This window comes from Neophocaena asiaeorientalis, unplaced genomic scaffold, assembly GCF_003031525.2.
Source record: "Neophocaena asiaeorientalis asiaeorientalis breed wild unplaced genomic scaffold, Neophocaena_asiaeorientalis_V1.1 scaffold249, whole genome shotgun sequence".
NCBI classification, from domain to species: Eukaryota; Metazoa; Chordata; class Mammalia; order Artiodactyla; family Phocoenidae; genus Neophocaena; species Neophocaena asiaeorientalis.
The window spans coordinates 8321138-8345082 of NW_020172625.1; the positions used below are offsets into that span (position 1 = coordinate 8321138).

At 41.5% G+C, this 23945-nt stretch overlaps 1 protein-coding gene across 4 annotated transcripts in view; it reads left to right on the forward strand.

The window, feature by feature from the left end:
* The first annotated feature begins 6027 nt into the window (after positions 1–6027).
* Positions 6028–23945, forward strand: part of CEMIP2 (cell migration inducing hyaluronidase 2) — a 77951-nt gene continuing 60033 nt past the window's right edge. For 3 of the 4 annotated variants that reach the window (XM_024738943.1, XM_024738948.1, XM_024738947.1), the window contains exons 1-2: positions 6681–7187; positions 21407–21746. In XM_024738943.1, the coding sequence (XP_024594711.1) occupies positions 21419–21746 (328 nt within the window). In that variant the 5' untranslated portion in view covers positions 6681–7187; positions 21407–21418. Of the gene's footprint in view, positions 6124–6680; positions 7188–21406; positions 21747–23945 lie in introns of those variants that run through there. The other variant, XM_024738944.1, reaches the window with a different exon arrangement.

Below are 23945 nucleotides of genomic sequence, written 5' to 3' on the forward strand. Positions count from 1 at the left end.
ATTTTTGACCTGTGGTATCATCTAGTATTTTAAATAATTGCCCACAGTTTGAAATTCAGTCTCTCGGGTTCACAGTCTAGCCTCAAAGAAGGCTCCCTTCTTCCCTGATTGCAGCAATCCATCCATTCAGCCCCCTACTCACGTGTGCTGGTTCCCTCTGTACCCCATTGTGTGGTTCTTGGCAGCAAATAGTACTTTTCTTTCCTCAACACATCATTTGTTAGTTTCTTTGCACTAGTTCAAATTGAAGCTTACAAACGTACTTTTTCACTTAAGTGTGTTTTTTGGTATAGCTTGGTTTTTAGCTATTTACCATTTCTAAATCAGTCTGCTAAACTGGGAAACCATAGTTTCAACTAAAAATAACAAACAAAAGGATAATTTCCTTAATACTTATAGAGCTTTTACAAATTAATGAGAATAAGGAAAACAGCCCAGGAGAAAAATGAGCAAAGGATATGAACAGACAAGTTGCAGAAAAGGAACTACAAATGGCTCTTGTATGTGTGTACTAATCCTTGGTTATTATTAGGTAAATATATGTTAAAGTTATGACATTTTTCCTATGGTAAAGATGGGTACATATTTCTATCTATGTCTGTATTTATATCTACATATATCTGGTAATATATATTGCTGGTGGGGTAATAGGAAAATAGGTATTCTCATACATTGCTCTTGGAAAAATACATTGGCATAGCTTCTATGAAATACTGTTTGACAATTACCTATCAAAATCATAAGTGCATGTACCCTTGTTTAGGTCACAGTTTCTCAACTTGGGCATTATTGACATGTTGGGCCAGATAATTCTTACTCTGTGCATTGCAGGATGTTTAGCAGCAGGCCTGGCCTCTACCCACTGGACGCCTATAGTACCTCTCCCTCCAGTGTGGCAACCAAAATTGCTTCCAGATGTTGCCAAATATCTATGGGAGACAAAATTCCCCTTAGTCAAGAACCACTGGTTGAGGGTTTTCTTATTACTGCATAACAACAAACTTAATGGCTTAAAACAACAACTTTTTGATTTGCTTGTGATTCTGAGATCTGGATTGCACTCAGCTGGGCAGTTCCTCTGCTGTTCTTGCCAGTGGTCGCTCATATGGCTGCATGTATTTGGTGTGGCAGGTGGGGCTGACCTCAGCTGGGATAGTGAGGTGGCTGGCTCTTTTCTCTCTAAGATCATCTCTGGTCCTCTTTCCCTACACATGGTCTCTCGGTATAAAGAGAAGGTGAAGGTACAACACTCTCTCTGTGTGGTTTCTCCAGCAGGGTAGGCAGATTTTTACCTGGCAGCTCAGGGATACCAAGGACACAAAAGTGAAAGCTGGGGCTTCCCTGGTGGCTCAGTGGTTGAGAGTCCGGCTGCTGATACAGGGGACACGGGTTCGTGCCCTGGTCTGGGAAGATCCCACATGCCACGGAGCGGCTGGGCCCGTGAGCCATGCCCGCTGAGCCTGCGCGTCCGGAGCCTGTGCTCCACAATGGGAGAGGTCACAACAGTGAGAGGCCCGCGTACCGCAAAAAAAAAAAAAAAAAAAGATGCCTATAAAGGTCCTTAAAACAGAAAAATACTAAGGGTATATAACTTAAGAGGGTTTTGTACAAAATTTGAAGGTAGAAATCAGGATGGGATATCACTTTTTTCAGAGTAAAATGTCAAGTTATTTAACAGGAAAAAGAAAAGACAATGAATTCCTACTTAATTAACAGAATTTAGAGGCTTAAAATAAAATAAATATTTTTTTCCTTTCTCTGAAATGACTGTGCCAGAATTTTAGCTATATCAGAATTGCTTACATCATACTTTAAAGCAAGTATCCAGAGAGTTGAACTGGAAATATGTACAATCCTCATAACAAGCTGATGAAGTGTGAGAATGAGGTTAGCTGGATGGAAGGACATAAAGAAAGAAAAGATGGTTTTGTAGACACTCAGCTGTACCACAGCAGAGAAAGTTCACACTAACATTCTGTAATGTTGCACTGGGTCACTGAGGGGGAAAGTTCCTCTAAGACTTTTAATTAATGTGAGGATGGCAAACAGCATATCAACACCTTCCTAGTGAAGCATTAATCACCTGGAGAATCATTTCCACACCCTCTACCAAATGTAACTGGGAGCAAGTATGAATAGAAAAACATGATTTAAAAACGATCTGTTCAGACCCTCAGAATGAAACACCGTGGGAATTACTTTCTACAGCCTGGGGGAAAACAGAAGGGAAAGAGTGGGTGATAGTCAAGCAAGGTTCTGTCTTAAAAGGGGGAGCTGGAAAATGCAAAGCAAGCAGAGGCACTAAAATGCTGAGCACGGAGGTGCACAAACGCTTTCCAAATCATGGTATTTTGTCCTCTGCCCTCTCTCGAAGGGCTCTGTGAACTCCTTTGTCATCCAGTCAGTAAGCAGTGTCACTCAACAACAGTGCTAGGCCCTGAGGATTTAAAAATGAATGAAGTTCACTTTTAATGAGTGAATCTCTGAATCTTCAGGTCCCCAATTCACCAGCTGTGAGGGAGTGGGCAGGATGGGAATAGCTGGGGGTAAGACCTGTTTAATAATCATAGTGCCGTGTGGTAATGGTTGTAGCAGATGTGTGTGCAGAGCCATTGAAGCTGAGGGGAAGCCCCAAATGGTGACCCTAGAACGTTCACAGAGAGGGTGACATTTGATACAGCTCAGGGGACAAAAAGGACAGTGGCAAGTGTAGTAAAGTGTTGGGCCAGCCAAGGTACAGAATGGGAGAACTGGCATTTCAGAGAGATTGGGAAAGGGAAGCACATACAGAACCAGAGAGGTTTGCAAGAATAAGACATGTTTGGAGTCTGGCTGTAGTTTCTTACCATTAAAAAGAAAATTCTAGTTTCCTTTAGGTAATGCTCATTGTATGTATCTCATGGCCTTCACCTCCAACCTGGATCCAAAGAGCATTCAGTTTCCTGTCCCCAGGTTGTGAGTGTAACCTGATATATTTTCCAATTTAGTGAATTATGGAGGGCTAAAGACGAGATGACCTGAGGCACCCGTAACACAATCTGCTGAACACTTATGATGTGTGCGGCTAAGGCCCTTAGAGCAGCGGTCCCCAACGTTTTTGGCACCAGGGACTGGTTTCATGGAAGGCGAGTTTTCTAGGGGAGGGGGTTGGAGTGCAGTGGGGGGTGGCGGGCGGGGGGATGGTTCACGCGGTAAGGCGAGGGGTCGGGAGCGCGCGGAGCGGCAGGTGAAGCTTCACTCGCTAGCCCACCACTCACCTCCTGCTGTGCGGCCTGGTTCCCACCAGGCCGTGGACCCGGGGTTGGGGACCCCTGCCTTACAGCATTACCGTATTTAATTCTCATAATGACTCTGTGGGCTAGGTACTATTATTATTCCCATTTTTAAATAAAACAACTGAGGCTTAGAGGCATTTTGTTCAAAGTTATATGGCAAGTGAGCTATGCAGTCTGCTTCTAACCCAGGCAATCTGACCGAAGGGACTCAGGTCTTAGTCAGTGTGCTATCCTGCCTCAAAAGTGTGAGCACTGCCGCCACCAGGAATCAAAAAATATCCTATGAGCATCCCACCCAGCCTGGGGCCTTCCCTCCTCATATGGAAAAGACAGCACAATGGTGAGGGTGAGGGTGTCACCTATGGTGTGAGTGGGTGACATGGAGTTTGCCAGCCAGATCTGCCTTCAAGGGAGGACATGCTACTCAGCTCTGAGTGCTGTTGACAGCTGGCCCTCTCAGGGACTGCCTCAGTTGCTGAGTTACCTTCCCAAGGTCGTACTACTTCCCAGAATGTACCACATCCAATGACTAATTCAGGAAGCGATATAAAGGTCCAGCCATGTAGGCCCAAAACTCTGATGAGTCAGGCTAGCTGCAGGGCCTCTAGGGGAGGTCTGCTGAGCCTATTGTTGGGTTTACACTGAAGCTCCACTTCTCCTTCTGTCCCATCCTGCTTCCTGTCCCTCCCTCCACAGGTGTCAACCCCATGGGCATTCCTTAATGACCGTCCCACCACTCTGTCTCAGAGCCTGCTTCCCTGGGGACCCAATTGGTGACAACATCAATTCCATTCTGTGACCTCTCACTTTGTCTCCTTTGTAACTTCCTTTCATGTTAGTTTCAAAACCATGCGCCTTTTGTTTTTAAAGGACCTTTGATTTTCCATGTTCCAGATAAATATCTAAGAACAAAAGTTTTAAAATTCTCGAAGGTAGCTTACACAAAGATTCAATCCCCCTCTTTGGTTGTTATTGTTGTTAATGGAACTTATTTAGAGCTGTATTAGGTGCACAACAAAAAGCAGAAGGTACAGAGAGTTCCCCCGTGTCCCCTGCCGTTCTCCCACATGCACAGTCTCCCCTACTAGCAACATCCATTTGCTTTGGTTTTGGCCATAGATATAGGTTATGGAAGTAAGATCTCTTTAAAACCAAAACTTTCATTAAAATAGTTTATGTGAACTTTTCATTGTTATTTTTGATGTTTGAGTTGTTGGCTGACTTTATTCCAATAGGCTCTTGCTGTGTGAACTTGGCAGGCTCCTTAAACTTGGAGTCCCAGTATCCTCGTCTCTAAAATTGGAATAGTAATTATTGGGAGGATTAAATGAGATGTCCCAACTCTAAGCAAAGTGCCTGGCAGATAATAAAGCTTCAGAAAACGGGCATTTTAACATAAAGTTGGCACTGCACAGGTCACAGGGTATATTTGTTTCCTGTGGCTGCTCTAACACATTACCACAGACTTGGTGGCTTAAGACAAGAGAAATTTATTCTCTCAGGCTCCTGGAGGCCAGAAGTCTGAAATCAAGGTGTGAGCAGGACTGCTGTCCCTCTGGAGGCTCTAGGGGAGAATCCTTTCTTGCCTCTTCCAGCTTCTGGTGGCTGCTAGCATTCCTTGACTGCATCACTCCAATCCCTGCCTTCCTGGACACATTGCCTTTTCCTCTCTGCCTTCCTTTTATAAGCGTACATGTGATTGCAGCTAGGGCCACCCTGAAAACCCAGGAAAATCTCCTCAACTCGAGATCCTTAATTTAATCTGCATGGGCCCAGTTTCTCTGTAAGGGGACATTTCCAGGTTCTAGTGATGAAAATCTGATATCTTAGGGGGACTATTTTTTAGCCTACCACACAGGGTCACACAGTTCCTGTCCTGTCCTTACAAGGCATGGTCCTGGACATCTCACCTTTAGATTACTAAAATAGTCCTTTGTTCCCCCCAGTTTGTGGTTCAAAACCATCTGCCTTATTTTAAGAACATTCCTCCCTCTCCCAGAGCGGACAGTGGCTCCCAGGGTTGGGTGGTTTCTTTAAGGTCTCAGCACTAGACCATGTTGCTATTTTAGAGGCATCTTTCCAAGGTTTTATTTAATTCCGGGATGCACTCTAGCACTGTTTCTCAAACTTGCATATTCCCAGCATCTCTAATTCCGTAGATGGTGCGAGGTTTGGCAATCTAAAATTTTCAAAGTGGCCCACAGGAATTTTATCAGACAAGATTTAGAAACATTGATTCCAGAAAAGTCCTGAAGCAAAACCCTCGAAATAGGGAATTCCCCTTCCCGCCTGCTGGGTGTGTCATGGTTGCATGACTGAGGTTTTTTTAAAAGGGTGGAGAAAAAAGAAAAGAGCAACCCTGAAAACTGAACAGCCTATCTGTACAGTATTCCCTGAAAGAGCTCCCTAGCGGGAAAACTTCCAATTCCGGATTAAGTGGCGGATGGCGACAGCCTGGATTTGGCAGTCCTGCTGCTGTCACTAGCCCGGGACCTCGTAGGTCTGAGTGATAAAGCCCCGGCCGCGCCCTCAGCGGGAGCCAAGCTTTCCCTCGGTGAGAGCAGCTCCAGCTGTGGTGGCGGCCAGGCTATTCCAGCCCTAGTGTGGGTGTCCATAGAGAGGTACATCGCAGTTGGGGTGGGCGGGGGAGTGGCCTGCAGCGCCACTCCTGCAAGTGGCAGCCACTCCAGAGTGGCGCGGGCAGGGGGCGTGGGGAGACGTAGGTATATTTATTCTGGCGTGAGAGCGGGATGCTGGGACCGCTCTACGCTGCCGGAGGAGCTGTCCTGAGTCGAGAGCTGGCCGTTCTCCCGAAAAGGCTAAGAAACCAGAGCCGGTGATTGGCCAGGTGGGGGCAGCCGTAGTGCGGTGGCCGAACGCACAGAAAAATTTCGGGAGTTGCGGAAGTCCCTTCGGGGATGATGGGGCGCAGTTTGGCTCAGCCAGGAGCGATGAAGGGGCATGTCCAAATCAGCCGTGAGATGTTGGGGCGCAAAGTCAGGCTCCCCCGGAAGGTGACAGGGGTATAATGTCCAGGTCAGCCTTGGAGTGATGGGGGGGCGCAGTGTCAGGCTCAGCCGGGAAGTGATGAAGGTGCAGAGTCAAGCTCAGCTGGGAGGTTACGGGGGCTCTGGGTTAGGCTCAACCTGGGGTTGATGGGTGCCGCAGCGTGGGGGCGCTGCTTGGGGGGCCTGCTCCGGCAACCGGGCGGTCAGGTGCTGTTCCTGGGCGCCGCAGCGAGAGGCGCTGAGCCCCGACGTTCGCAGCTCGCCCTGAGCTGGGGCAGCGGGAGGAGCCCTGCGCGGTCACCGCCTCCTCCGGCCACAGGCTCCTCCTCTCCCCCCGCCTTCTTCGTCTCGCCTGCCCGAGCGCCCAATCAGCAGCCCTCGGCCCAGCAGAGCCGGGTTGCTTGTCTGGGCGGCGGAGGCTGAGCGCGACCCAAGCGAGCCGCGGCGCCCGCCGACCAGGGACAGGCAGGACTCCCGGAACCCCGCTTTGCCCCGCGCGGCCGCCCCCCACTTCATTGTCGCGCGGACGCTTCGGCCCAAGCCGCCCGGGCCACGATTCTCCTCCTCTTCCTCCCGGAGGGGAAGGAACGGAGACGGAGGAGTAGCTGCTCCGGAGAGAGCAAGCCGAGGCCCTTGCCCCTGAGGCTCGGGACTGGAGGAGGAGGAGGAGGAGGCGGAGGCGGAGGGAAGTGCGCGTCATTCCCGGGAGGAGAGTGTTTCACCTCCTGGCAGAGGCTGCGGCTGCCAGTTGCTTAAAAGCGGCAGCGGCGGCAGGCCGGGGCTGGAGGGGCTACCTGGCCATGGAGGGAAGATCCAGATCCTGGGACGCCAGGAGCTCGGCTCTGTCTCTTTGGACTGCTGTGTAGGCACCTGAATTAGCCGACGCTAAGCGGGGGAGGGGAAGGTAAGAAGCAACGGGGTCACCAGCCCCCGCCCCCTCCACTCTGCCTCCCTTGCTGCCCGCTGGGGGCCACTGCCAGGACGCGGACCATGGTCCTCCGCTCCTTCCCGGCTCCCGGCAGTCAGGCATTGGGGCATTTCTATTGAAACGGCAAAATCCTCCCGCCTCCCATAGCGTCCTGTCCATAAGAAAGGGTCTTTGGGAACCACATCTTGATTTCTTTCTCTCCCTCGCTCTTTTCATTGCTTTTACGGGGAACCAAACAATGGACCTTTGAAAGTCGGTGTGAACAGTCTTAAATTTTCTGGAGAGGGCTGGCTTGGGGGAATAAACCCCACAGGAAGCCGACTACAGTGAAAGGTTGGTGGAATGTGCATTGCAGAGTTTCGGCTTCAGTGAGCGCGCGCGTACGCGTTTGGGGTGATCTTTGTCCCTTTATTACCCTGGGTTGGTGCCCACCCCCCCGTCTCCCACCCCAGTTTCTTTTGGTTAAGGTAAGGCGACTCTTTAAGGTCTCGTGCAGCTTTCTTTAAAGCTGGGGAAAGGCTTAGCACTGGCCCCCACTTCCAGCTTTCCTCTGCAAAGTTGGGAGGTCTTGGCAAAGGAAGGGGGTCCGGCTCTGTGAGGACCCCTAAGTGCTGCGGTTAATGCTGGTTGCTACACCCCTTGTAATAAAACCAAGGTTCTGACGTCCCTGGATGCTGTCTGCTGAGGGTTGATTTGTGTCCCCAGATTTCCCGTGGAGCGGAAGCCGCTCACTTAAATTCTCCGCATTAGGTTAGGAAAACAGACTTTGATATATGTCTCCTTTCATCAGTGGTAAGGGTTAAGGATAGAGTGCTTAATAATTTTAAGAACTTTCATTCCGCACAGGAGCCACTCACTGGCTTGTGTTCACTCCCCTTGTTTCAGTGTGACTGTGATGCGATGTTGCATAATTACGCGTGTTGAGGGTGTGCAGATACTCTCTTCGTGAGCTCTTCCCAGTACAAAGTGAGAAGAATTTAGAGGAAGGGGGATGGAGGGAGGTTTCACCTGAGCTGAGTGAAGACTGAGTCCTCAAAGCAGCCAGGCTTACCTGTTGGAAATGTCTCTGTTTTAAAAGCAAATACATTTAGGTTCTGATGAACCTATGGGCAGGACAGGAATAAAGACGCAGACATAGAGAATGCACTTGAGGACACCGGGAGGGGGAAGGGTAAGCTGGGACGAAGTAAGAGTAGAATTGACATATATACACTACCAAATGTAAAATATCTAGCTAGTGGGAAGCCGTTGCCTCGCACCGGGAGATCAGCTCGGTGCTTTGTGACCACCTAGATGGGTGGGATAGGGAGGTTGGGAGGGAGACGCAAGAGGGAGGGGATATCGGGTTTTTGTATATGCATAGCTGATTCACTTTGTTATAAAGCAGAAACTAACACAGCATTGTAAAGCAATTATACTCCAATAAAGATGTTAAAAAATAAAATAAAAACAAATACATTTAAAATATTTAGCCTTATGGTTCTTTGGTTGTCTAGAAAGGAGCTATTAATGTTTGTTTGACCCTTGAAGGAAACTTGGTATTTTCAGAATTGGTCTGGGCATCATACTTTGGTTGTATCTTTGATTAGCTATGCAGAGGGTTTGCATTTCTGGGCAAAGCAGAAGGTAGTGCACTTCCTCTGTTTAGTAAACATTGGCTAGCACCTTTTGATGCTTTATCCTTTACATTAAAACCATTCCTCTCAATTTTCTGTGTACCTGCACTACAGGATGTGTGTGTATGTGTGTGTGTGTGTGTGTGTGTGTGTAACTGGAAGTCTTGTGGTTTTCAGTTCAGTCCACCTGACGCTGGCTTATCTGAATGTGTTTACAGGCCCAGAAAAGTAAGGTTAGAAGTGAACTCTGAGTCATCCCCTGTTTCCCTTTAACAGTCTGTGAATGAGCAAGCAAGGGGATGACTGGGCACTGTGTGTGTGGACAGGAAAATTGAATCAGTGAATTCTTACATGGTACTTGTTTAGATTTCCTTTGTCACAGCTAATTGAGTAAAAGTCTCTTTGTTTTTTTTTTAAGGATTATTGGATTTTTTTTCTTTATTTATTAATTTTGGCTGCATTGGGTCTTGGTTGCTGCACGTGGGCTTTCTCTAGTTGCGGCGAGCGGGGTCTAGGCGAGTGGGGGCTATTCTTCGTTATGGTGCGCGGGCTTCTCATTGCGGTGGCTTCTCTTGCTGCGGAGCATGGGCTCTAGGCGCTCAGGCTTCAGTAGTTGCAGAACGCAAGCTCAGTAGTTGTGGCTCGTGGGCTCTAGAGCGCAGGCTCAGTAGTTGTGGCGCACGGCTTAGTTGCTGTGCGGCATGTGGGATCTTCCTGGACCAGGGCTTGAACCCTCAGCATTGGCAGGCAGATTCTTAACCACTGCGCCACTAGGGAAGTCCCATGAAGTCTCTTTCCTTGGTTTGGCCTATAACCCCTCAAATTTTCACAAGTCAGGAAACTTTCACAACAGGAAACCAGAATGGGGCAACACCTCATTCATGTTCTAATAGACATAATCAAGCCTGTTCTCAAACAGCTATCTTGGAAATGAAGAGGAAACAAAGCAGAGAGTAAGGTAGTCTTGTGGGCCATTTCTGAATTTGAAAAGTTACTACTTACTAGCTATGTGCCTCTGGGCAAGTTTCTGAAATTGAGAATGATGAACCACATGTCAGAAAGAGAAAATTTAAATTATCATTGTCAAATTAACAGTTTTACTCACATGGGATGCTGTATGTAAATGTGTACCTTGTAAAGTGCTGTAAAATATTTATGAGTATTGCATCATCCACCCACCCACCATCCCTTCAGCTAACAATTATTAATCACCTATTGTGTGTCAGGCTTTCTGGAAGCAATCTGATTGCCCACTCTCTTTGTGGAGTGTTCTTTTTGGTAGGGAGAGGGAGTTGGATGAATTGGTTGAAATTCCAGAGGTCACAAGAAGCAAAGATAGGGACTTCCCTGGGGGTCCAGTGGTTAGCTGCCAGTGCTGGGGGCGCCTGTTCGATCCCTGGTCAGGTAACTAAGGTCCCACATGCCTCGAGGCCAAAAAAAAAAAAAACCCACAAAAAACAAGGAGCAAAGATAACCTGGTGGCTTCCATCTATAAAGAAAGATAAAACAATCTCTGCTGTTGAAGAAATGAGTCTATTCAGGTACAAAAGGAAATGAACAATTAGAAAGCCCAATAAGTGTTTGGAGAATTATGCATAGAATGCTTTAAGAACCCAGAGGAAGATCAGATTGGGAATGGGAGGGGGAAGCAATTTAGTGAAAAGTAAAATTTACTAAATCAGACGTAATAGTAGGGGCTGCAAACTGGTGTTAGACGTACCATTTTGAAATGTAAAGATTGGAGGACTTGAAGTCAGAATTGAGTTTAAAACAAAGCTCTGACAATTGTTAACCATTTGCTTATTGGGCAGATCCCCAAATTCTTCACATATTGTTTCTTCGTCTGTAAAATAACTTTATGGAATTCTTTGAGGATTAACTTTGATTTAATTTGCTGTGTATATGATAAAGTACCATACAAGCTAATGCTGTTTGGTACCTTCAAAATATGTTCTTTTTCAAAGCTGTAAATAGATACAGTTTATAACTTAGTCTGATTGGTCTCAGTCACAGATTTCTATTTTATTGGCCCTTTCCTGAGTGTGCTGAATCCCATCTTGAGTGCAAGTCTTCAGCTGTTGTCATATGGTGAGTCTCACTTGTTCAGGCATCTTCATCTCAGCCATAGGAAATCTTTTCATCGCGTTTGGGTTGTGAACGCTAATTAGAAGGATGGGCTGTCTAGTACAGTACATCAATTGAGAGGGGCTTGTCTGGGTCTGTACTGTAACGTCTGTACTCTCCTCCCTCCCTCCCAAGACAGGCTAGTCCTTCTGTTTGTCTTGATCCTAACAAAATGAATATAGAAAAGGAAAAAGAAAGGACAAGAAAAACTATACATCTACGTTTTTGAGACCATGAAAATCACCCTTAATAGTTTTCTCCATTTGTATAGAGGGGTAATTTTCAACTACACTATTAAAGAAAGGCTGTGCTCTCAATAGCAACAGCTGCTGTCTAGGTGAAACTTGAATCTGTAAGCAGTACTTGCTTTGATATACTTGCCTTAATTCTCTGCTTGAAATGGACTTAAAAAAAAAAAAAAAAAAAAAAAGAAATGGACTTAAGCTCATCTGACATTTTAATAAATTGCCTTTGATAGAAATCCATACTCAGTATTTAAAACTGCCATGTTAAATGTGACTTTTTGGGGGAAGGGTGATATGACTGTAAATCAGTTCGCAGGACAGTTACACATGCTGAATCTTAGCGTGCAGTTTGAATGGGCCTCAAAAATAATATTAAAATGAGGAAGTTGAGACCCAGAGAGGCTAACTAATTAGGTAAGGTCATGTAGTAAATTAATGGCTGAGCAGGGACAATAACCCCTTTGTCCCTATTTCCAGCCAGCATATTTTTTTCTCCAATATACTCTAATTTGTTACTCTTTGGTTTTGTTAGCAATTTAGTTATTTTAATGTTTTAATATGAAATAATTTGCATTCTGGCTTAGAAATCCACTGCGCCCAAGTTTAAGGCAGACACTGTACCTTCTGTTTTGTTTGGGAGAATCTGGATATGATATGGTGCACAGAGTGGGGTGAAGCTACTTGTAATAAGTTTGTCAGCTAAGGAACTAAGCGTAAAAGTAACATTAACTTTACTTGCATTTTCTATGAATAGTCTACTAATTTAAAATATTGTCGAAGTGCACATTTTTTAGAAGAAGCAAGTTCTTCTGAGTAAGAAACATTACTCAGATTTGTGTTGTGAAACATATGATAAAAGCATATTAGAAATAGGTTTGCATGTTCTTTTGTTTTTCCTGTACTTGCTTTGGGAAGCCTTTAATGCTGGTTGTTAGAAACTATGACCAGCAAATATTTTGTTACATTCCCAAGATGTACAAGGCACTGTGCAAGTTGCTGTGAATGATACAAAGATGTGTGAGGCATAGGGTCTTTATTAAAATGTCTCTTTACAAAAAGTGAAACAGACTCAAAGCTGTGTATGACTTCAAACTCAGAATTGCTATCTCCCAGCAAATCAGTCCTTTGATCTAGTAGGCAAATCTGCTCTGAAATTGTTATTATTAGACTAACCAGACTTGTAACAAGATATTTATTTTCATTACATGGTGACACGTGATAAACCTTTCACTTTATTTACTTTATCAGGGCCTCATCTTAGTTTGGACAATAAGTAAAACTTTGGCAACATTCGATAAGATTTTATATTATGAAAAGTTTGCCTGGGAGAGCTTGTGGCGGTCTTAGCTTTAATGTATTTTAAAGGTGACTTTTTTTTTTTTTTGCGGCACGTGGGCCTCTCACTGTTGTGGCGTCTCCCGTTGCGGTGCACAGGCTCCGGACGCGCAGGCTCAGCGGCCGTGGCTCACGGGCCCAGCCGCTCCACGGCATGTGGGATCTTCCTGGACCAGGGCATGAACTCGTGTCCCCTGCCTCGGCAGGCGGTCTCTCAACTACTGCGCCACCGGGGAAGCCCAGTGTGTTGTCATTTTAGGGGCAGAGTTCAGTGGTAGATTTTAGTTCACACATGCAAAGGAAGATATTAGTAGTAGTCTGATGGTATACATTTGGGTAAGTAAGTTTGGGATTTAATAAAATCAGACTATCACCCCTTTAGACACACCAGCCTAGTGTCTTTGCCTCAACATATATTGTAATTACTTGTTTACCTGTGTCATCGTCTGACACCCACCCCCCCAACGCTAGGCTATGCGCTTCTTGAAGGTGGAGATCATGTATATTTTTTGCACTGCTGGGTCCCAATCATCTAGCAAAATCCTTGTCTCATAAGCAATCCCCAAACCTGAACGCATTCCCTGTTTGGTAAGGCTTTTCTCTTAAATACACTGTATGAAAAATAGACTATGTGTTGTAGGTTAAAAAATATATATACATTTGGATTCTGATCCTGCACCTGCCATTAATAGAAACTTTGCTTTGATGTTGGATTGAGTAGCCTGGATCACTTCAGTCTGGGCATCTCATTATTCATCTGGAATATTTCTTAGTTTGAAAGGCATGTCAAAACATACTTGGTATATGTTTCCTACTGTCATTGCATTTTGATGTCTGTATGTCACTGGATCATAAACTTTTGGTACACCTGTACTGATTTATCAAACACATCTCTGTTGTCTTTTCTTTTTTCCCCAACTTTCAACATTCTACCAACATGACTTTCTTGAATTTTTCTTCTGGAAAAGCATCTTAAAGCTTTGTCCCTGGCGCTCGGCAGAGAATGTAGCCCACAGGCAGCTCTGCCCTTTGCTATGACCTTAATTAAATCAGCCTCCCTCAGGTCAGACTTAGGCTTTGGTTCTTTCTTTCGAAGGCCAGCTGCAAGGCTGATGACATGCCTGCGTCTGCCATTGTGTGCCTCTGCACAGCCATCCGTCACTGTCAGCAGGTTGGGAGTCTCTCTGCTGTGTCCTCCCAGCCAGTGGGGAAAAAGGGCGAAGGGGGGTGGTCTAAAGACCCTTGAGAGGGAGGGGAGAAAAAAGAACAGCTTTCAGTAGAAAGAATTAAGGAGAAAAAGGAATCTGAGGAATAATAGTCAGAAGAAAGGAAACAAGTGAAGAGCAGAGAACTGGTAGGTAAAATGACCCTCTCCTCTCTCCAATTTTCCAAGTTGAAGAACAATCATGCTCTAGTTTTGCTTATCCTTTAGTTCTTTACTTCTACCCAGAGGCCTATGTACTTTGCTGTTTTTTAAAAATTTTATTTTTGATTGGGCGAGGAATGTGAGATATTGTTCAGTTGTCACCCTTTCTACCCGCCTTGGTCTGTAGATCTGTATTTTTGCCCCTTTTGTTTCTCTTTTGTTTCCCGGGATAATGTTCTCCAGCCTTTTCGCTCTCTCAGCCATCTTGGCTTTAGGGTCAAGCATTGCTTTTCATGGACGGATCTGAAAAAAGACAGGATTAATGAGTATATTTGGTGGCAGAAAAATCAGACATCTGCCTCCTGTACCTTGCATAAGTGAGAGGAGTAAAATAATGAATTAAACTATTTCTTAAAGGTCACTTACTTTAAAGTGGGAAAGTGTTCACTGGGTTTACTTTGGGCATTAGATATTATAAATAAAGACTGTTTTGATGGACCATATTTTAACAGGAGATTCCAATAGAATTTGCCAAGGATATATACACTTTAGTGAAATTGTAGCTAATTTGCTAATCTGAAATCCTTAAATACAGACCCATGAGCATATATTGTTTCATTGTTTTCCAGGAAAGCACACTCTTAGTATTTGTAGTTAATTTTTGTTTTCCAGGAATTTACTGTTTTCTGACTATAGTTTTATAGCAAAGAGAGTATAGATTAAGTGAAAAGTGAATTTCTAAGCAGGGAAAAAAATGTCTTCTAACTTTAAATAATAATTATTCCAACTCAAATGCTTAGTGGGAAAAAAATTTCTTTCTAGTAAATTTAGTCTTTTTAGGACTATATGTTTGAAATATTCCTTGTGATTTCTCGGTATTGTGGTTTAATAGAGTTAGTGTGTATTGAGAGAGTTATTTCCTTTTGAGAGGGAAGATAATGTGAACAATAAATGGTACCAAACTGGGAGTCAGGTGCATATTGGTGTTTATATATAATACTAGGTTAACTTTTGAGTATATCATTCATCATATGTGTCAAAATTGACCAAGTGGAGAAAAGAAGGTGGAAGATTAGAATTAAAGTGTCTCAGTACCTTATCCTTTTACTTCATAGGGAGCTGTTTATGGTTCAGGGTTGGTGCATTCCCCTTCTATTTCTGAACATTGGCCTCAGTGTGATCAGCTTAGTGAAATGAGCAGGAATCAATGCAGGTAAACTAACCCTGCAAAGTGTATTATTTCTTGGGAATGTGCCAGACAGTTGCAGGTGCTAGTGACTCATCCTGATTTGGAGAGTTGAAGGACAAAGACAGAAGGGCTATGACAAGTGCTGGGTAATAATGGAGAATGTGTGAATGTGACAGTGTGAAGGCACTGTCCTGTTTAGAAGTCTCAGTATTCATTTCTTTGCCAGTCTGCTTACACAAAACCAAGCAGATCTCTGAATGAAAGTGAACTTATTTTTTTCCCCACCATCTGTCTATTTTCTCTCAAGTAGCTATAGGAATAGACCTAGCATTTATGCTGAATTCCTTTGCAGTCATTGTTGTAGAAAAATGTGTTTTATCTTGTTTGGTCTGGGAATAGAATATGTAATTAAGTATATTCTGCTAAACTATGTATAAGAGAATTCCCCCTCTCCGAAACTCTTTGTTTTATCCTTTGCATTTGAAAATCTTTATATGAGAATATTGATCACACTTAAATATTTGACAGTTTGTGAAATTGAAGATCCTAAAAGTCAACTTCGCTAAGTTTGTTTCTTACTGCATAATTTTGTATGATTGAGTTGTTGAGCTCATTGTTTATCAGCTACAGACATAATCTGAATCTAAAACAAAGCTAGATGAAACATCCTACCTCCTACTCCCCCCGCCCCCCGCCACAAAAAAAACCCAAACCTGAAAATCACCTTGATGTTATTCTCTCTTGTCCTTCACTTAAAAATAGGAGATTGGAAGTTAGAACCATTAATTGAAAGTTCAAGGCCATTAAGAGCTGGTTAAGAATTTTGTTAGGTCATGATTACTAGTAATTATAAACAAAATTATCATTTGTTTTCATGATAATTCGCAAACACCTCTCTTTCCTGGCATAATTTACTTTTATTTTTGCTGTGACTGAGCACACCAGTCAGTGTGTTACAAAGACCTACAAAGATCTTAATAAAAGGAAAAGTTTCCTTAGCCAGGTTTTGGCCAGTTGTACTGAAACTCTCAGAAAGTAGACTAATTTGTAGAGCTGACCTTTAGGTTGGATACTGTTTCAAGAATTATGTCCTTGATCAAAAAAAGATAAACTTGAGGAGATCATGCCAGTTTCTTGACTGTTCCTACAAACCTGAATTTTCCATTCAGAAATAAGTTTTTATACCAAGTGTAGGCAGGATTTAAAAGGGCTTAAATGAGTCAAAAGTATTGCATTTTCATTAGGTGTTCAGTATGATGGGGCCAATATGCATGGCATAGCAATGGGCTGTGGGACACCCCTATGTTGGGTTGGAGGGGCTGGATGATTTTGCACTATAGGGCAAGTGTCCTCAACCACTGTGTAAGTGATAAGCACTTGTGGTAGGCAGTTGGCCTTCTGTATTAGTAGCTCAGCAGTAGAAAGAAAATGAAAGCTCAACCCTTTTAAAGGGTTCTTAGGAGTTTTGAATTAATTGCCGCTATCTCTGTATTGAGAAGACTTTTGCTTTGATCATAGCATTTATTTGCTGTCAGCGTAACAATATAAAGTGGAATGGAACATCTCCTTTTTCCTAAGTACCTACTGCATTTCATAGTGTGTGGTTAAAACTTACAAATATTGTGAAAAGTTGAGCTTGTCTAGATGGTTTGCTGTTCTGTATCTTTAGAATTTCTATTTGCAGTTGTTAATAATAACTTTTAGTCACCCATTAGATTGCATATTAGCATTTTGTAAAAATTAATGCGTTGACTTTTTTGCTTGAAGTAGTAAATGTTCTCAATTTTTCCCAAATTAGGGTAACTAATATGGAAATTAGACAAATTTCCCAGAGCCTCAAGGATGTTGAAAAAGGAGTAAATGGGAAATTCCAATGTGTGTGTGTGTGTGTGTGTGTGTGTGACAGAGAGAGAGAGAGAGAGAGAGGAAAACAGTAAGTTCTAAGTTAAGTAAGCACTTACTGAGTTCCTACTGGGTGTAAGTTCCTGTGAGAATACCAAGAAGAGTAAGGTGTTGTCCCTGCTCTCAAGAGGCTTTTGGTCAACTGCAGGAGATGGACACGTACTTAGGTTAACTGCAACATAAGGCAGAAAGCAAGGTGATTCAATAAGAGTTTTAAACAGAGTACAGGGAAGAACAGGCAGGGAACTTATTTTGGAATCCTGAGAAGCCTTCATGGATGAAATAGCACAGTATTTGAAAACTTTATAGGAGACTATCTTAGTTTTCTTAAAATCATGCCCCTTTTTAATAGGTCAAAAACCAACTATGATCTCCTTTAATGTTGTTGAAATTTCAAAATAAATTACTTTCTGTGATTATTGTAATTTATAATCAAATTAATTAATTGAATACTCTTACCAGCTGTAAGCCCCTCCCACAGTTACTGTTTGAGTTTATACACTCTTTTTATCCAAAAGAAGAATTTTATTTAAAATAACCGCAAATTTTTAAGGTATTTTTTTTTGTGAGGGCAACTGAGAGTTTGACAAAAGTACTAGGTTTTGAACGCTACCTCTTTTTTCAGTATTTGCATATCTTTAAGTTGATATGATTTTTTCATACTTTTAGTCATTTCTTTCATATTTACTTTAAATTTTGCCTAAATTCCTGGTGCAAATTTTTAATTGCGTGATTTTATTTTCAAATTAATTATTACCAAGCCTTTTGGGCTACTAGGTTTTTAATCATCCAGGAAATAAATACTCACAAGATAATTCTTCTAAGGAACATCTAAGTACCAAAAATTGTGCTCCAAAAGCTTTGTAGAGTGTATTTACAAATTTGATATGAATGACTTGGGTTATTCCTCATTTTGGATTGTTTGTGTTTAGGGGTTTAGCACAGTCCAAAATAACTGAAAATATATCTTAAAATACTGGTGTGTTCCTTCTGTATACTATGTGATTTCCACTAGAAATACAGCCCTTTTAAAAATGACAGGTGATATAAACAAATTAACAGTATATTAAGTAAAAACTTCCATCTGTAGTAAAAATTTTAAAATGACACCTAATGCTAGCCTTGAATAAAGCTTGAAAGCCAGGGGAAACTCTTCATCCTCTTTCTTCCTCTATTAGGTTTCTCCGTTGTTCTTGGGAACATAAACTAATGTTCAAACTAATGCTACCAGTAGTGACAACCTTATGGACTGAACAGCCTGGGAACCTGTCACAGTATTTCATGATATTTCTTTGGTCAATTTCATTCTTCCTTCAAGCAAGTGATTTAAAATTGAATTTAGGACTCTATGTATAATATTGTTTAACTTTTTATACTATTTCATTGACACAAATGCTGTTAAAATAAATACTTGGAATAATTAAAAATAAATAAATAATAAAATTGAATTTAGGAATTGCATTTCTTGGGGATGCTGTATATCTTTTATCTTTATCCCCCATAGTCCCTACCACAATTCTCTAATGACAGTAAGAGCTCGCAATTGCTTATTGAATAAGTGAAATGACAGTTTTTTCCCATGAAAAATTGAAATCTAGTTAGCAATCAATATATTTTAAAGTAATTGATTTATAATACTACTAAAGCAAGCTCTTAAATGTAAAGTGAAATCCTAAAGCAATGTATTTGTGTCTTATTTAAAAATTGTAATAAATTGCGAGGAAAATCTGCATATTATTATTTTCTTGTAAATTTATTCTAACATAGTTTCAATAATGTGTTACTTAGGAAAATAATGATTGTATTTGTTGCTTATGTATTTACATGTTTTTCAGTAAAATAGAGCTAATGGACTCATAATATGTAGAAAAAAATATATACAGTTTTGCAGAAGGGTCCTGGGGAAAACATACCATGATTACCATTGATTTATTGGTCATGTGAGTTTGTGGCAGACACCATCTGAATTTTCATGTTAGGATACCATTTTGTGAATGTGAAGACAAATATTTTTCCCAGTGGGATGGTGACTTCATTTAGGCTCTCACTGCCTTTTTTTCTATTGCTTTGGGTACATCTGAAGACATTATCCCCCACAAAAGGGGCCTCCAGGCTGTTAAGTAATAACCTTTCTCACCCTGAAACAATAAAGTATCAAGTGATTTCAGCTTCAAACAAAAGATTTCTACTCCCTTTCAGAGGAGATTATAGTCTGATTCCCCTCTCACCCTGGTGAGCCTGGCACTCAAGAGTATCTAGTTTAGTCCTTTCTTCCTTAATAGATGATCATAAAGGGGTCTTTGTCATACTCTCTCATTTGTTCCAGCAGGATGTATCTATTATTTTGGTCGGCTGCTTGACACATACAGCAGTTTCTTCAACAGCACCTTCGATCATGTTGTTCTCCCTTTGTCATAGAGCTTAAGCTTCATCTAAATAATTACCTTTGTTCAGAAATCAAACCCCACAAAGCAAGTGTTTTTGACAGACACACTCTGAGAAAGTTCTTTGCCCCATGTAAAATCAGCATCAATTCCTGATTAGATTCCCTTTCTGTCCCTATTAATTTCCAGGTCGTTTGGGTCCTGGGAACACTTATTTGTGGCTTCTTTAATGGCCACATTTTATGTTTAATGGATTTGCTGTAATTTAGAGTAGCTTGGAAGTACCCTTTTTTGTTGTTTTGGCAGAAGGTGAGTGGGATTAATTATAAGAGTATTGAATGAAGTCAGGTGACTCTGAGATGCTGCAGTTGTTAAGGAAGGGAAGTAATGAACATCATGTTTCTTATTTATTCACAGTTGCTGCAGTAAGAACATTAAATGGCAGCGCTTCTTTCCCTCCCTCCCTCCCTCCCTCCCTCTCTCCCTCCTTCCATTCTTTCTCTTTTTGTGGGCCCCTACCTCCTAGCCTTCCTCTCTTTCTTTAACTTGGCAAAGTTACAGAGTAAGGTTTCATTCAAAACTTATTCTTTTATTCGAAAACTGGTAAATGCTTACTATAAAGAATATAGAAAGTAAAAAGGACTGCCGTTTTGTGTGTATGTCAGCTTCTCTTAGATAAGAAAGAATCATGTAGTCTGGTAAACTTCTGCATGAAGAAGTTCTGAGAATATTAAGGTGCCCTTTCAGACTCAACACAGTTCTTGTTATACCCTTGCAGAATTGATTCTTTGAAATTACTGCCTCTCAATTGTTTTGGAAGACACATGAGTGTAACTGTTAAGAGCCTGAACTCTAGATTCAAAATTCTTGGGTTCAAGTCCTGGTTCTCTGTAAACTAGCGAATCAACTTTTCTAGTCCTCAGTTTTCTCATATGTAAAATGGGGATAATGGCACCTACTCATAGATGTGTCGTGTTAGATGAATACGACAAATTAAACGTATTAGATGAGTTAACACACTTAAGGTGTTTAGGACAGGGCCTGGCAGTAAAGTGCTCTATGAATGTTAGCTATTTTTTAAAATCATCTTAACCATAATCTTTGAATGCTACTATTTTTTAAACAAAATTTGAGGATTTAAAGGAATAATATAGACTTTCTCATTAAATGAATTCACAGTCTGTTAAGTGATAACATGGTTAAAAATAGTTCAGTTGCTTTACAAGGAGATAAATTTTGTGGAAAAATTAGACACCTAAACATGCATGCTTGCCTCCTGGAACTTGTTAGGGCCACCTTATGGTTCTCATATGACACGTGGACTCTAACTTCAATTTGAAGAGATTTACAGTAATGATGCTCAAGGTGTGACCACCCGCTTCAGTGTCACCAAGGTACATTTTAAAAATGTGAACTCCAGGGCACTCTTTCCACCAATTGAGCCAGAATCACTGGAGTGGAAAGCCTGGGAATCTACATTTTTAACAAGATTCCCTGGTGATTCTTAGGCACAATTGAGAACAGTTGCCACAGAACAGTGGCTCTCAAACTAGATGCTCATTACTGTCACTTGGGGGGCATTTAAAAGATACAGATGCTGGGCTCCTGACTTAATTTTGGGAGTGTGGCACTGGACATTAACGTTAGTGGGTGATTATAATGTGCAGGGTGGAAGAGCCATGGCATTAGAAGACGATTAGTGGAGGTGATTGTTGACATAGTTTATTATACCAGGATGTAAGCTGACTTGATATTTTCAAAAAGTCATTACAGTGGTTACCAGGGGCTGGGGCGAAGTGGGGAATGTTATTGCTTAATGGCTATAGAGTTTCTGTTTGGGATGATGCAAATGTTGTGGAAATGGATGGTTGTAATGGTTGTACAACATTGTGAATGTGCTTAGTGCCACTGATTTTACGTTTAAAAATGGTTAAAATGGTAAGCTTCATGTTATGTATATTTTACCACAATACTAAAAAAAAAGCCATTACAATTCTCACATTTCTGAGCCTTAATTTTCTTTTCTTTTCACAGTGACAGTATATCATGCATGCCACTAACTCCAGGGGCCACTCCCCTGCTTTCCTGCAACCTCAGAATGGAAACAGCCATCGCTCATCTGGCTATGTTCCAGGGAAGGTTGTCCCACTGCGTCCCCCTCCTCCTCCAAAGAGCCAAGCTTCAGCCAAATTTACCTCTACCAGACCGGAAGCCCGGGCCACCTTTGCTTTCTCATCTGAGGAACAAGCCCAGAGAGAAAGCCGAAAGCAGAAGAGGCACAAAAATACTTTCATTTGCTTTGCTATTACTAGTTTTTCATTTTTTGTTGCACTTGCAGTCATTTTAGGAATATCCTCAAAATATGCTCCAGATGGTAAGTGCGTATGTGTGCATACAGAACCCATTCTAGGAGAAGAAAGAAGGGAAGGAAAGAGTAGAATAAATTCTGAAAAGTCTTTTGTTATTTTAACTTGGCTCTAGCTTACTAATATATAATTAGATAATATAAGGTGTATCTTCTTATGAATTAGAGCAATTGTTAAAGGAATCCACTGGAAATGACAAAATTAAAGGATTGCTCTTCCTTTCCATTTTCCCACTTTGTCCCAGGGCTCAAGACTTTCTTGGAGCATTTCTTTTCAAAATAGTAATTTTAAGAGTCTTTTTTGAAATCCTGTGGTAGCACAATTTCATCTTTTTTGGTAGGTATGATTTTCAGACTGACACAAGTTTTTAGTAATAAAAATTACTAAATGCAGTGATAAAGTATATTTAATTGAAAAATAAGTGAAAGTGGTAAGTTTTGTGTTCTGCCATTTGAAGCCAGTTGAGGAGACAGCTCCAAAAGAGAAGCTTCCAATATTTTTGAGGAACAAAGCATATCCTTAAAGAAGAAGATCCATTAGTAGGTATAAGTTCTGATACACTTCTCTTCATAGTTAAACATCATTTAGGGAGATTTTAATTTCTTAAATGGCCTTTGCTTTTCAAGTTGGTAATATAACAGTACTTTGAATGATTTTGAAAAGTTTATTGTCAGTCAGCCTCAATATAGTAACAATGAAGAATGACCTCGTAATATACCCTATCTGTCTCTCCGAAAATCAAAGGGCTCAGCACTGTGGAAAAAGCAGATCAGGCCACTGGATTGGTACCATACTGGTCTGCATTTTTTTTTTATAGTCTGCAACAGATTTTTGTTGAATTAGTGCCTCCTTAAATGGGTATAATGTTTGAGAAGCATTTTACCAGTTATAAGACTTAGAAATATTAGTTTATTTAGTTTTCATGGGTGATTTAGGGGTCTTACAGACTTTAAGGTTTTGGGAGGAGGTAATGTCAATACTTCTAAGAAAATAGACCTAAAGTAAGAGAGATGTTCATTCAACATCTTTGTTGGCCAAGCCAGTAGACCACATAAAGAACTTGCAACATTGCTTTCCATTGCACATAGCATTGACTTTCTTTCCCCTTTTCTCCAGAGAAATAACCAAATTCACTGCTGTTGATTCATTCTTTCCAAGTAATCTTCAGTAAAGGGATGCTAGATTTTGGAAAATCAGAGCTGAAATCTGTGGCTTTAATTGATGTTTTCGTATTCTAGCTAAGACATTGAATTGCTGATGTGGTTCCTTGAATCAACATCGTTCAGTTTCACATTTTGGCAGTGTAAGGGCAGAATATCAGTGGAAAGATCTGGTATGCTGAAATATTTCAGGATCAGCCTCACTGTGGTTATGGCTGTTATGTAACTTTGATAATGCATCCACTGCTCAACAAATGGGTAGCTGAGAAGGTGGGACTAGCTAAGCTAGTTTTTTGATGCTTTCTGCAGACTATGTATTTTCTCATTAAGTGTAGTTTACTGGAAAAAAACAGACTGGAATTTTTGGTGATAAAAAATTTCTAATGAAGCATGCTTTCCTGGGGAATAATTATAAACAATTAAGAGGAATTATATAACTATTATAGTAGGCTCTAGATCTTTTGAGACTTAGATTCCTTCTGGATTTCCTTCTGTAGCTGGGTGCAGTACTTGTTACCTGGGACCTACATTTGCTTATGATATCATGGAGCATTCCAGCTAAATGTTTTATGGGTAGAGAGGGAGGTAGAAGAAAAGCTCAAGAAATCCTCAGTATTAAGTCAGAACGAATTCAAGACGTTTTTTGTTTCTTCGATGGGAATAAAAGTTTAAGGATTATTCTTAGTATAATAGTGATGATCATTGATTTATCAGAATTAAATATCAATGATTATGAAACTGCTAGGAGAAAAACTAATTCCATGAAATAATTGCCAAGGTCTTAACTAGTGGGACTAATTTTAACTGTAGTGGTTATTATTACCTCAAAGAGAAAGCGTGAGCCAACATGAATGCTTAGAAATAGATGCTTGCATTAGTGGTGTGCAAGTTCAAAATGAGGAATCACAGTTTTCTTCCTATAAAAAATTATATCTTTGTGATGTACCCAGTGTCTCTACTTTTTCTCATATTATCCCCCAACATATACCTTCCACCTTCATATGATTTGCAAGCATATCCTGTCCATTCTTATCTTGGCTTAGTTTA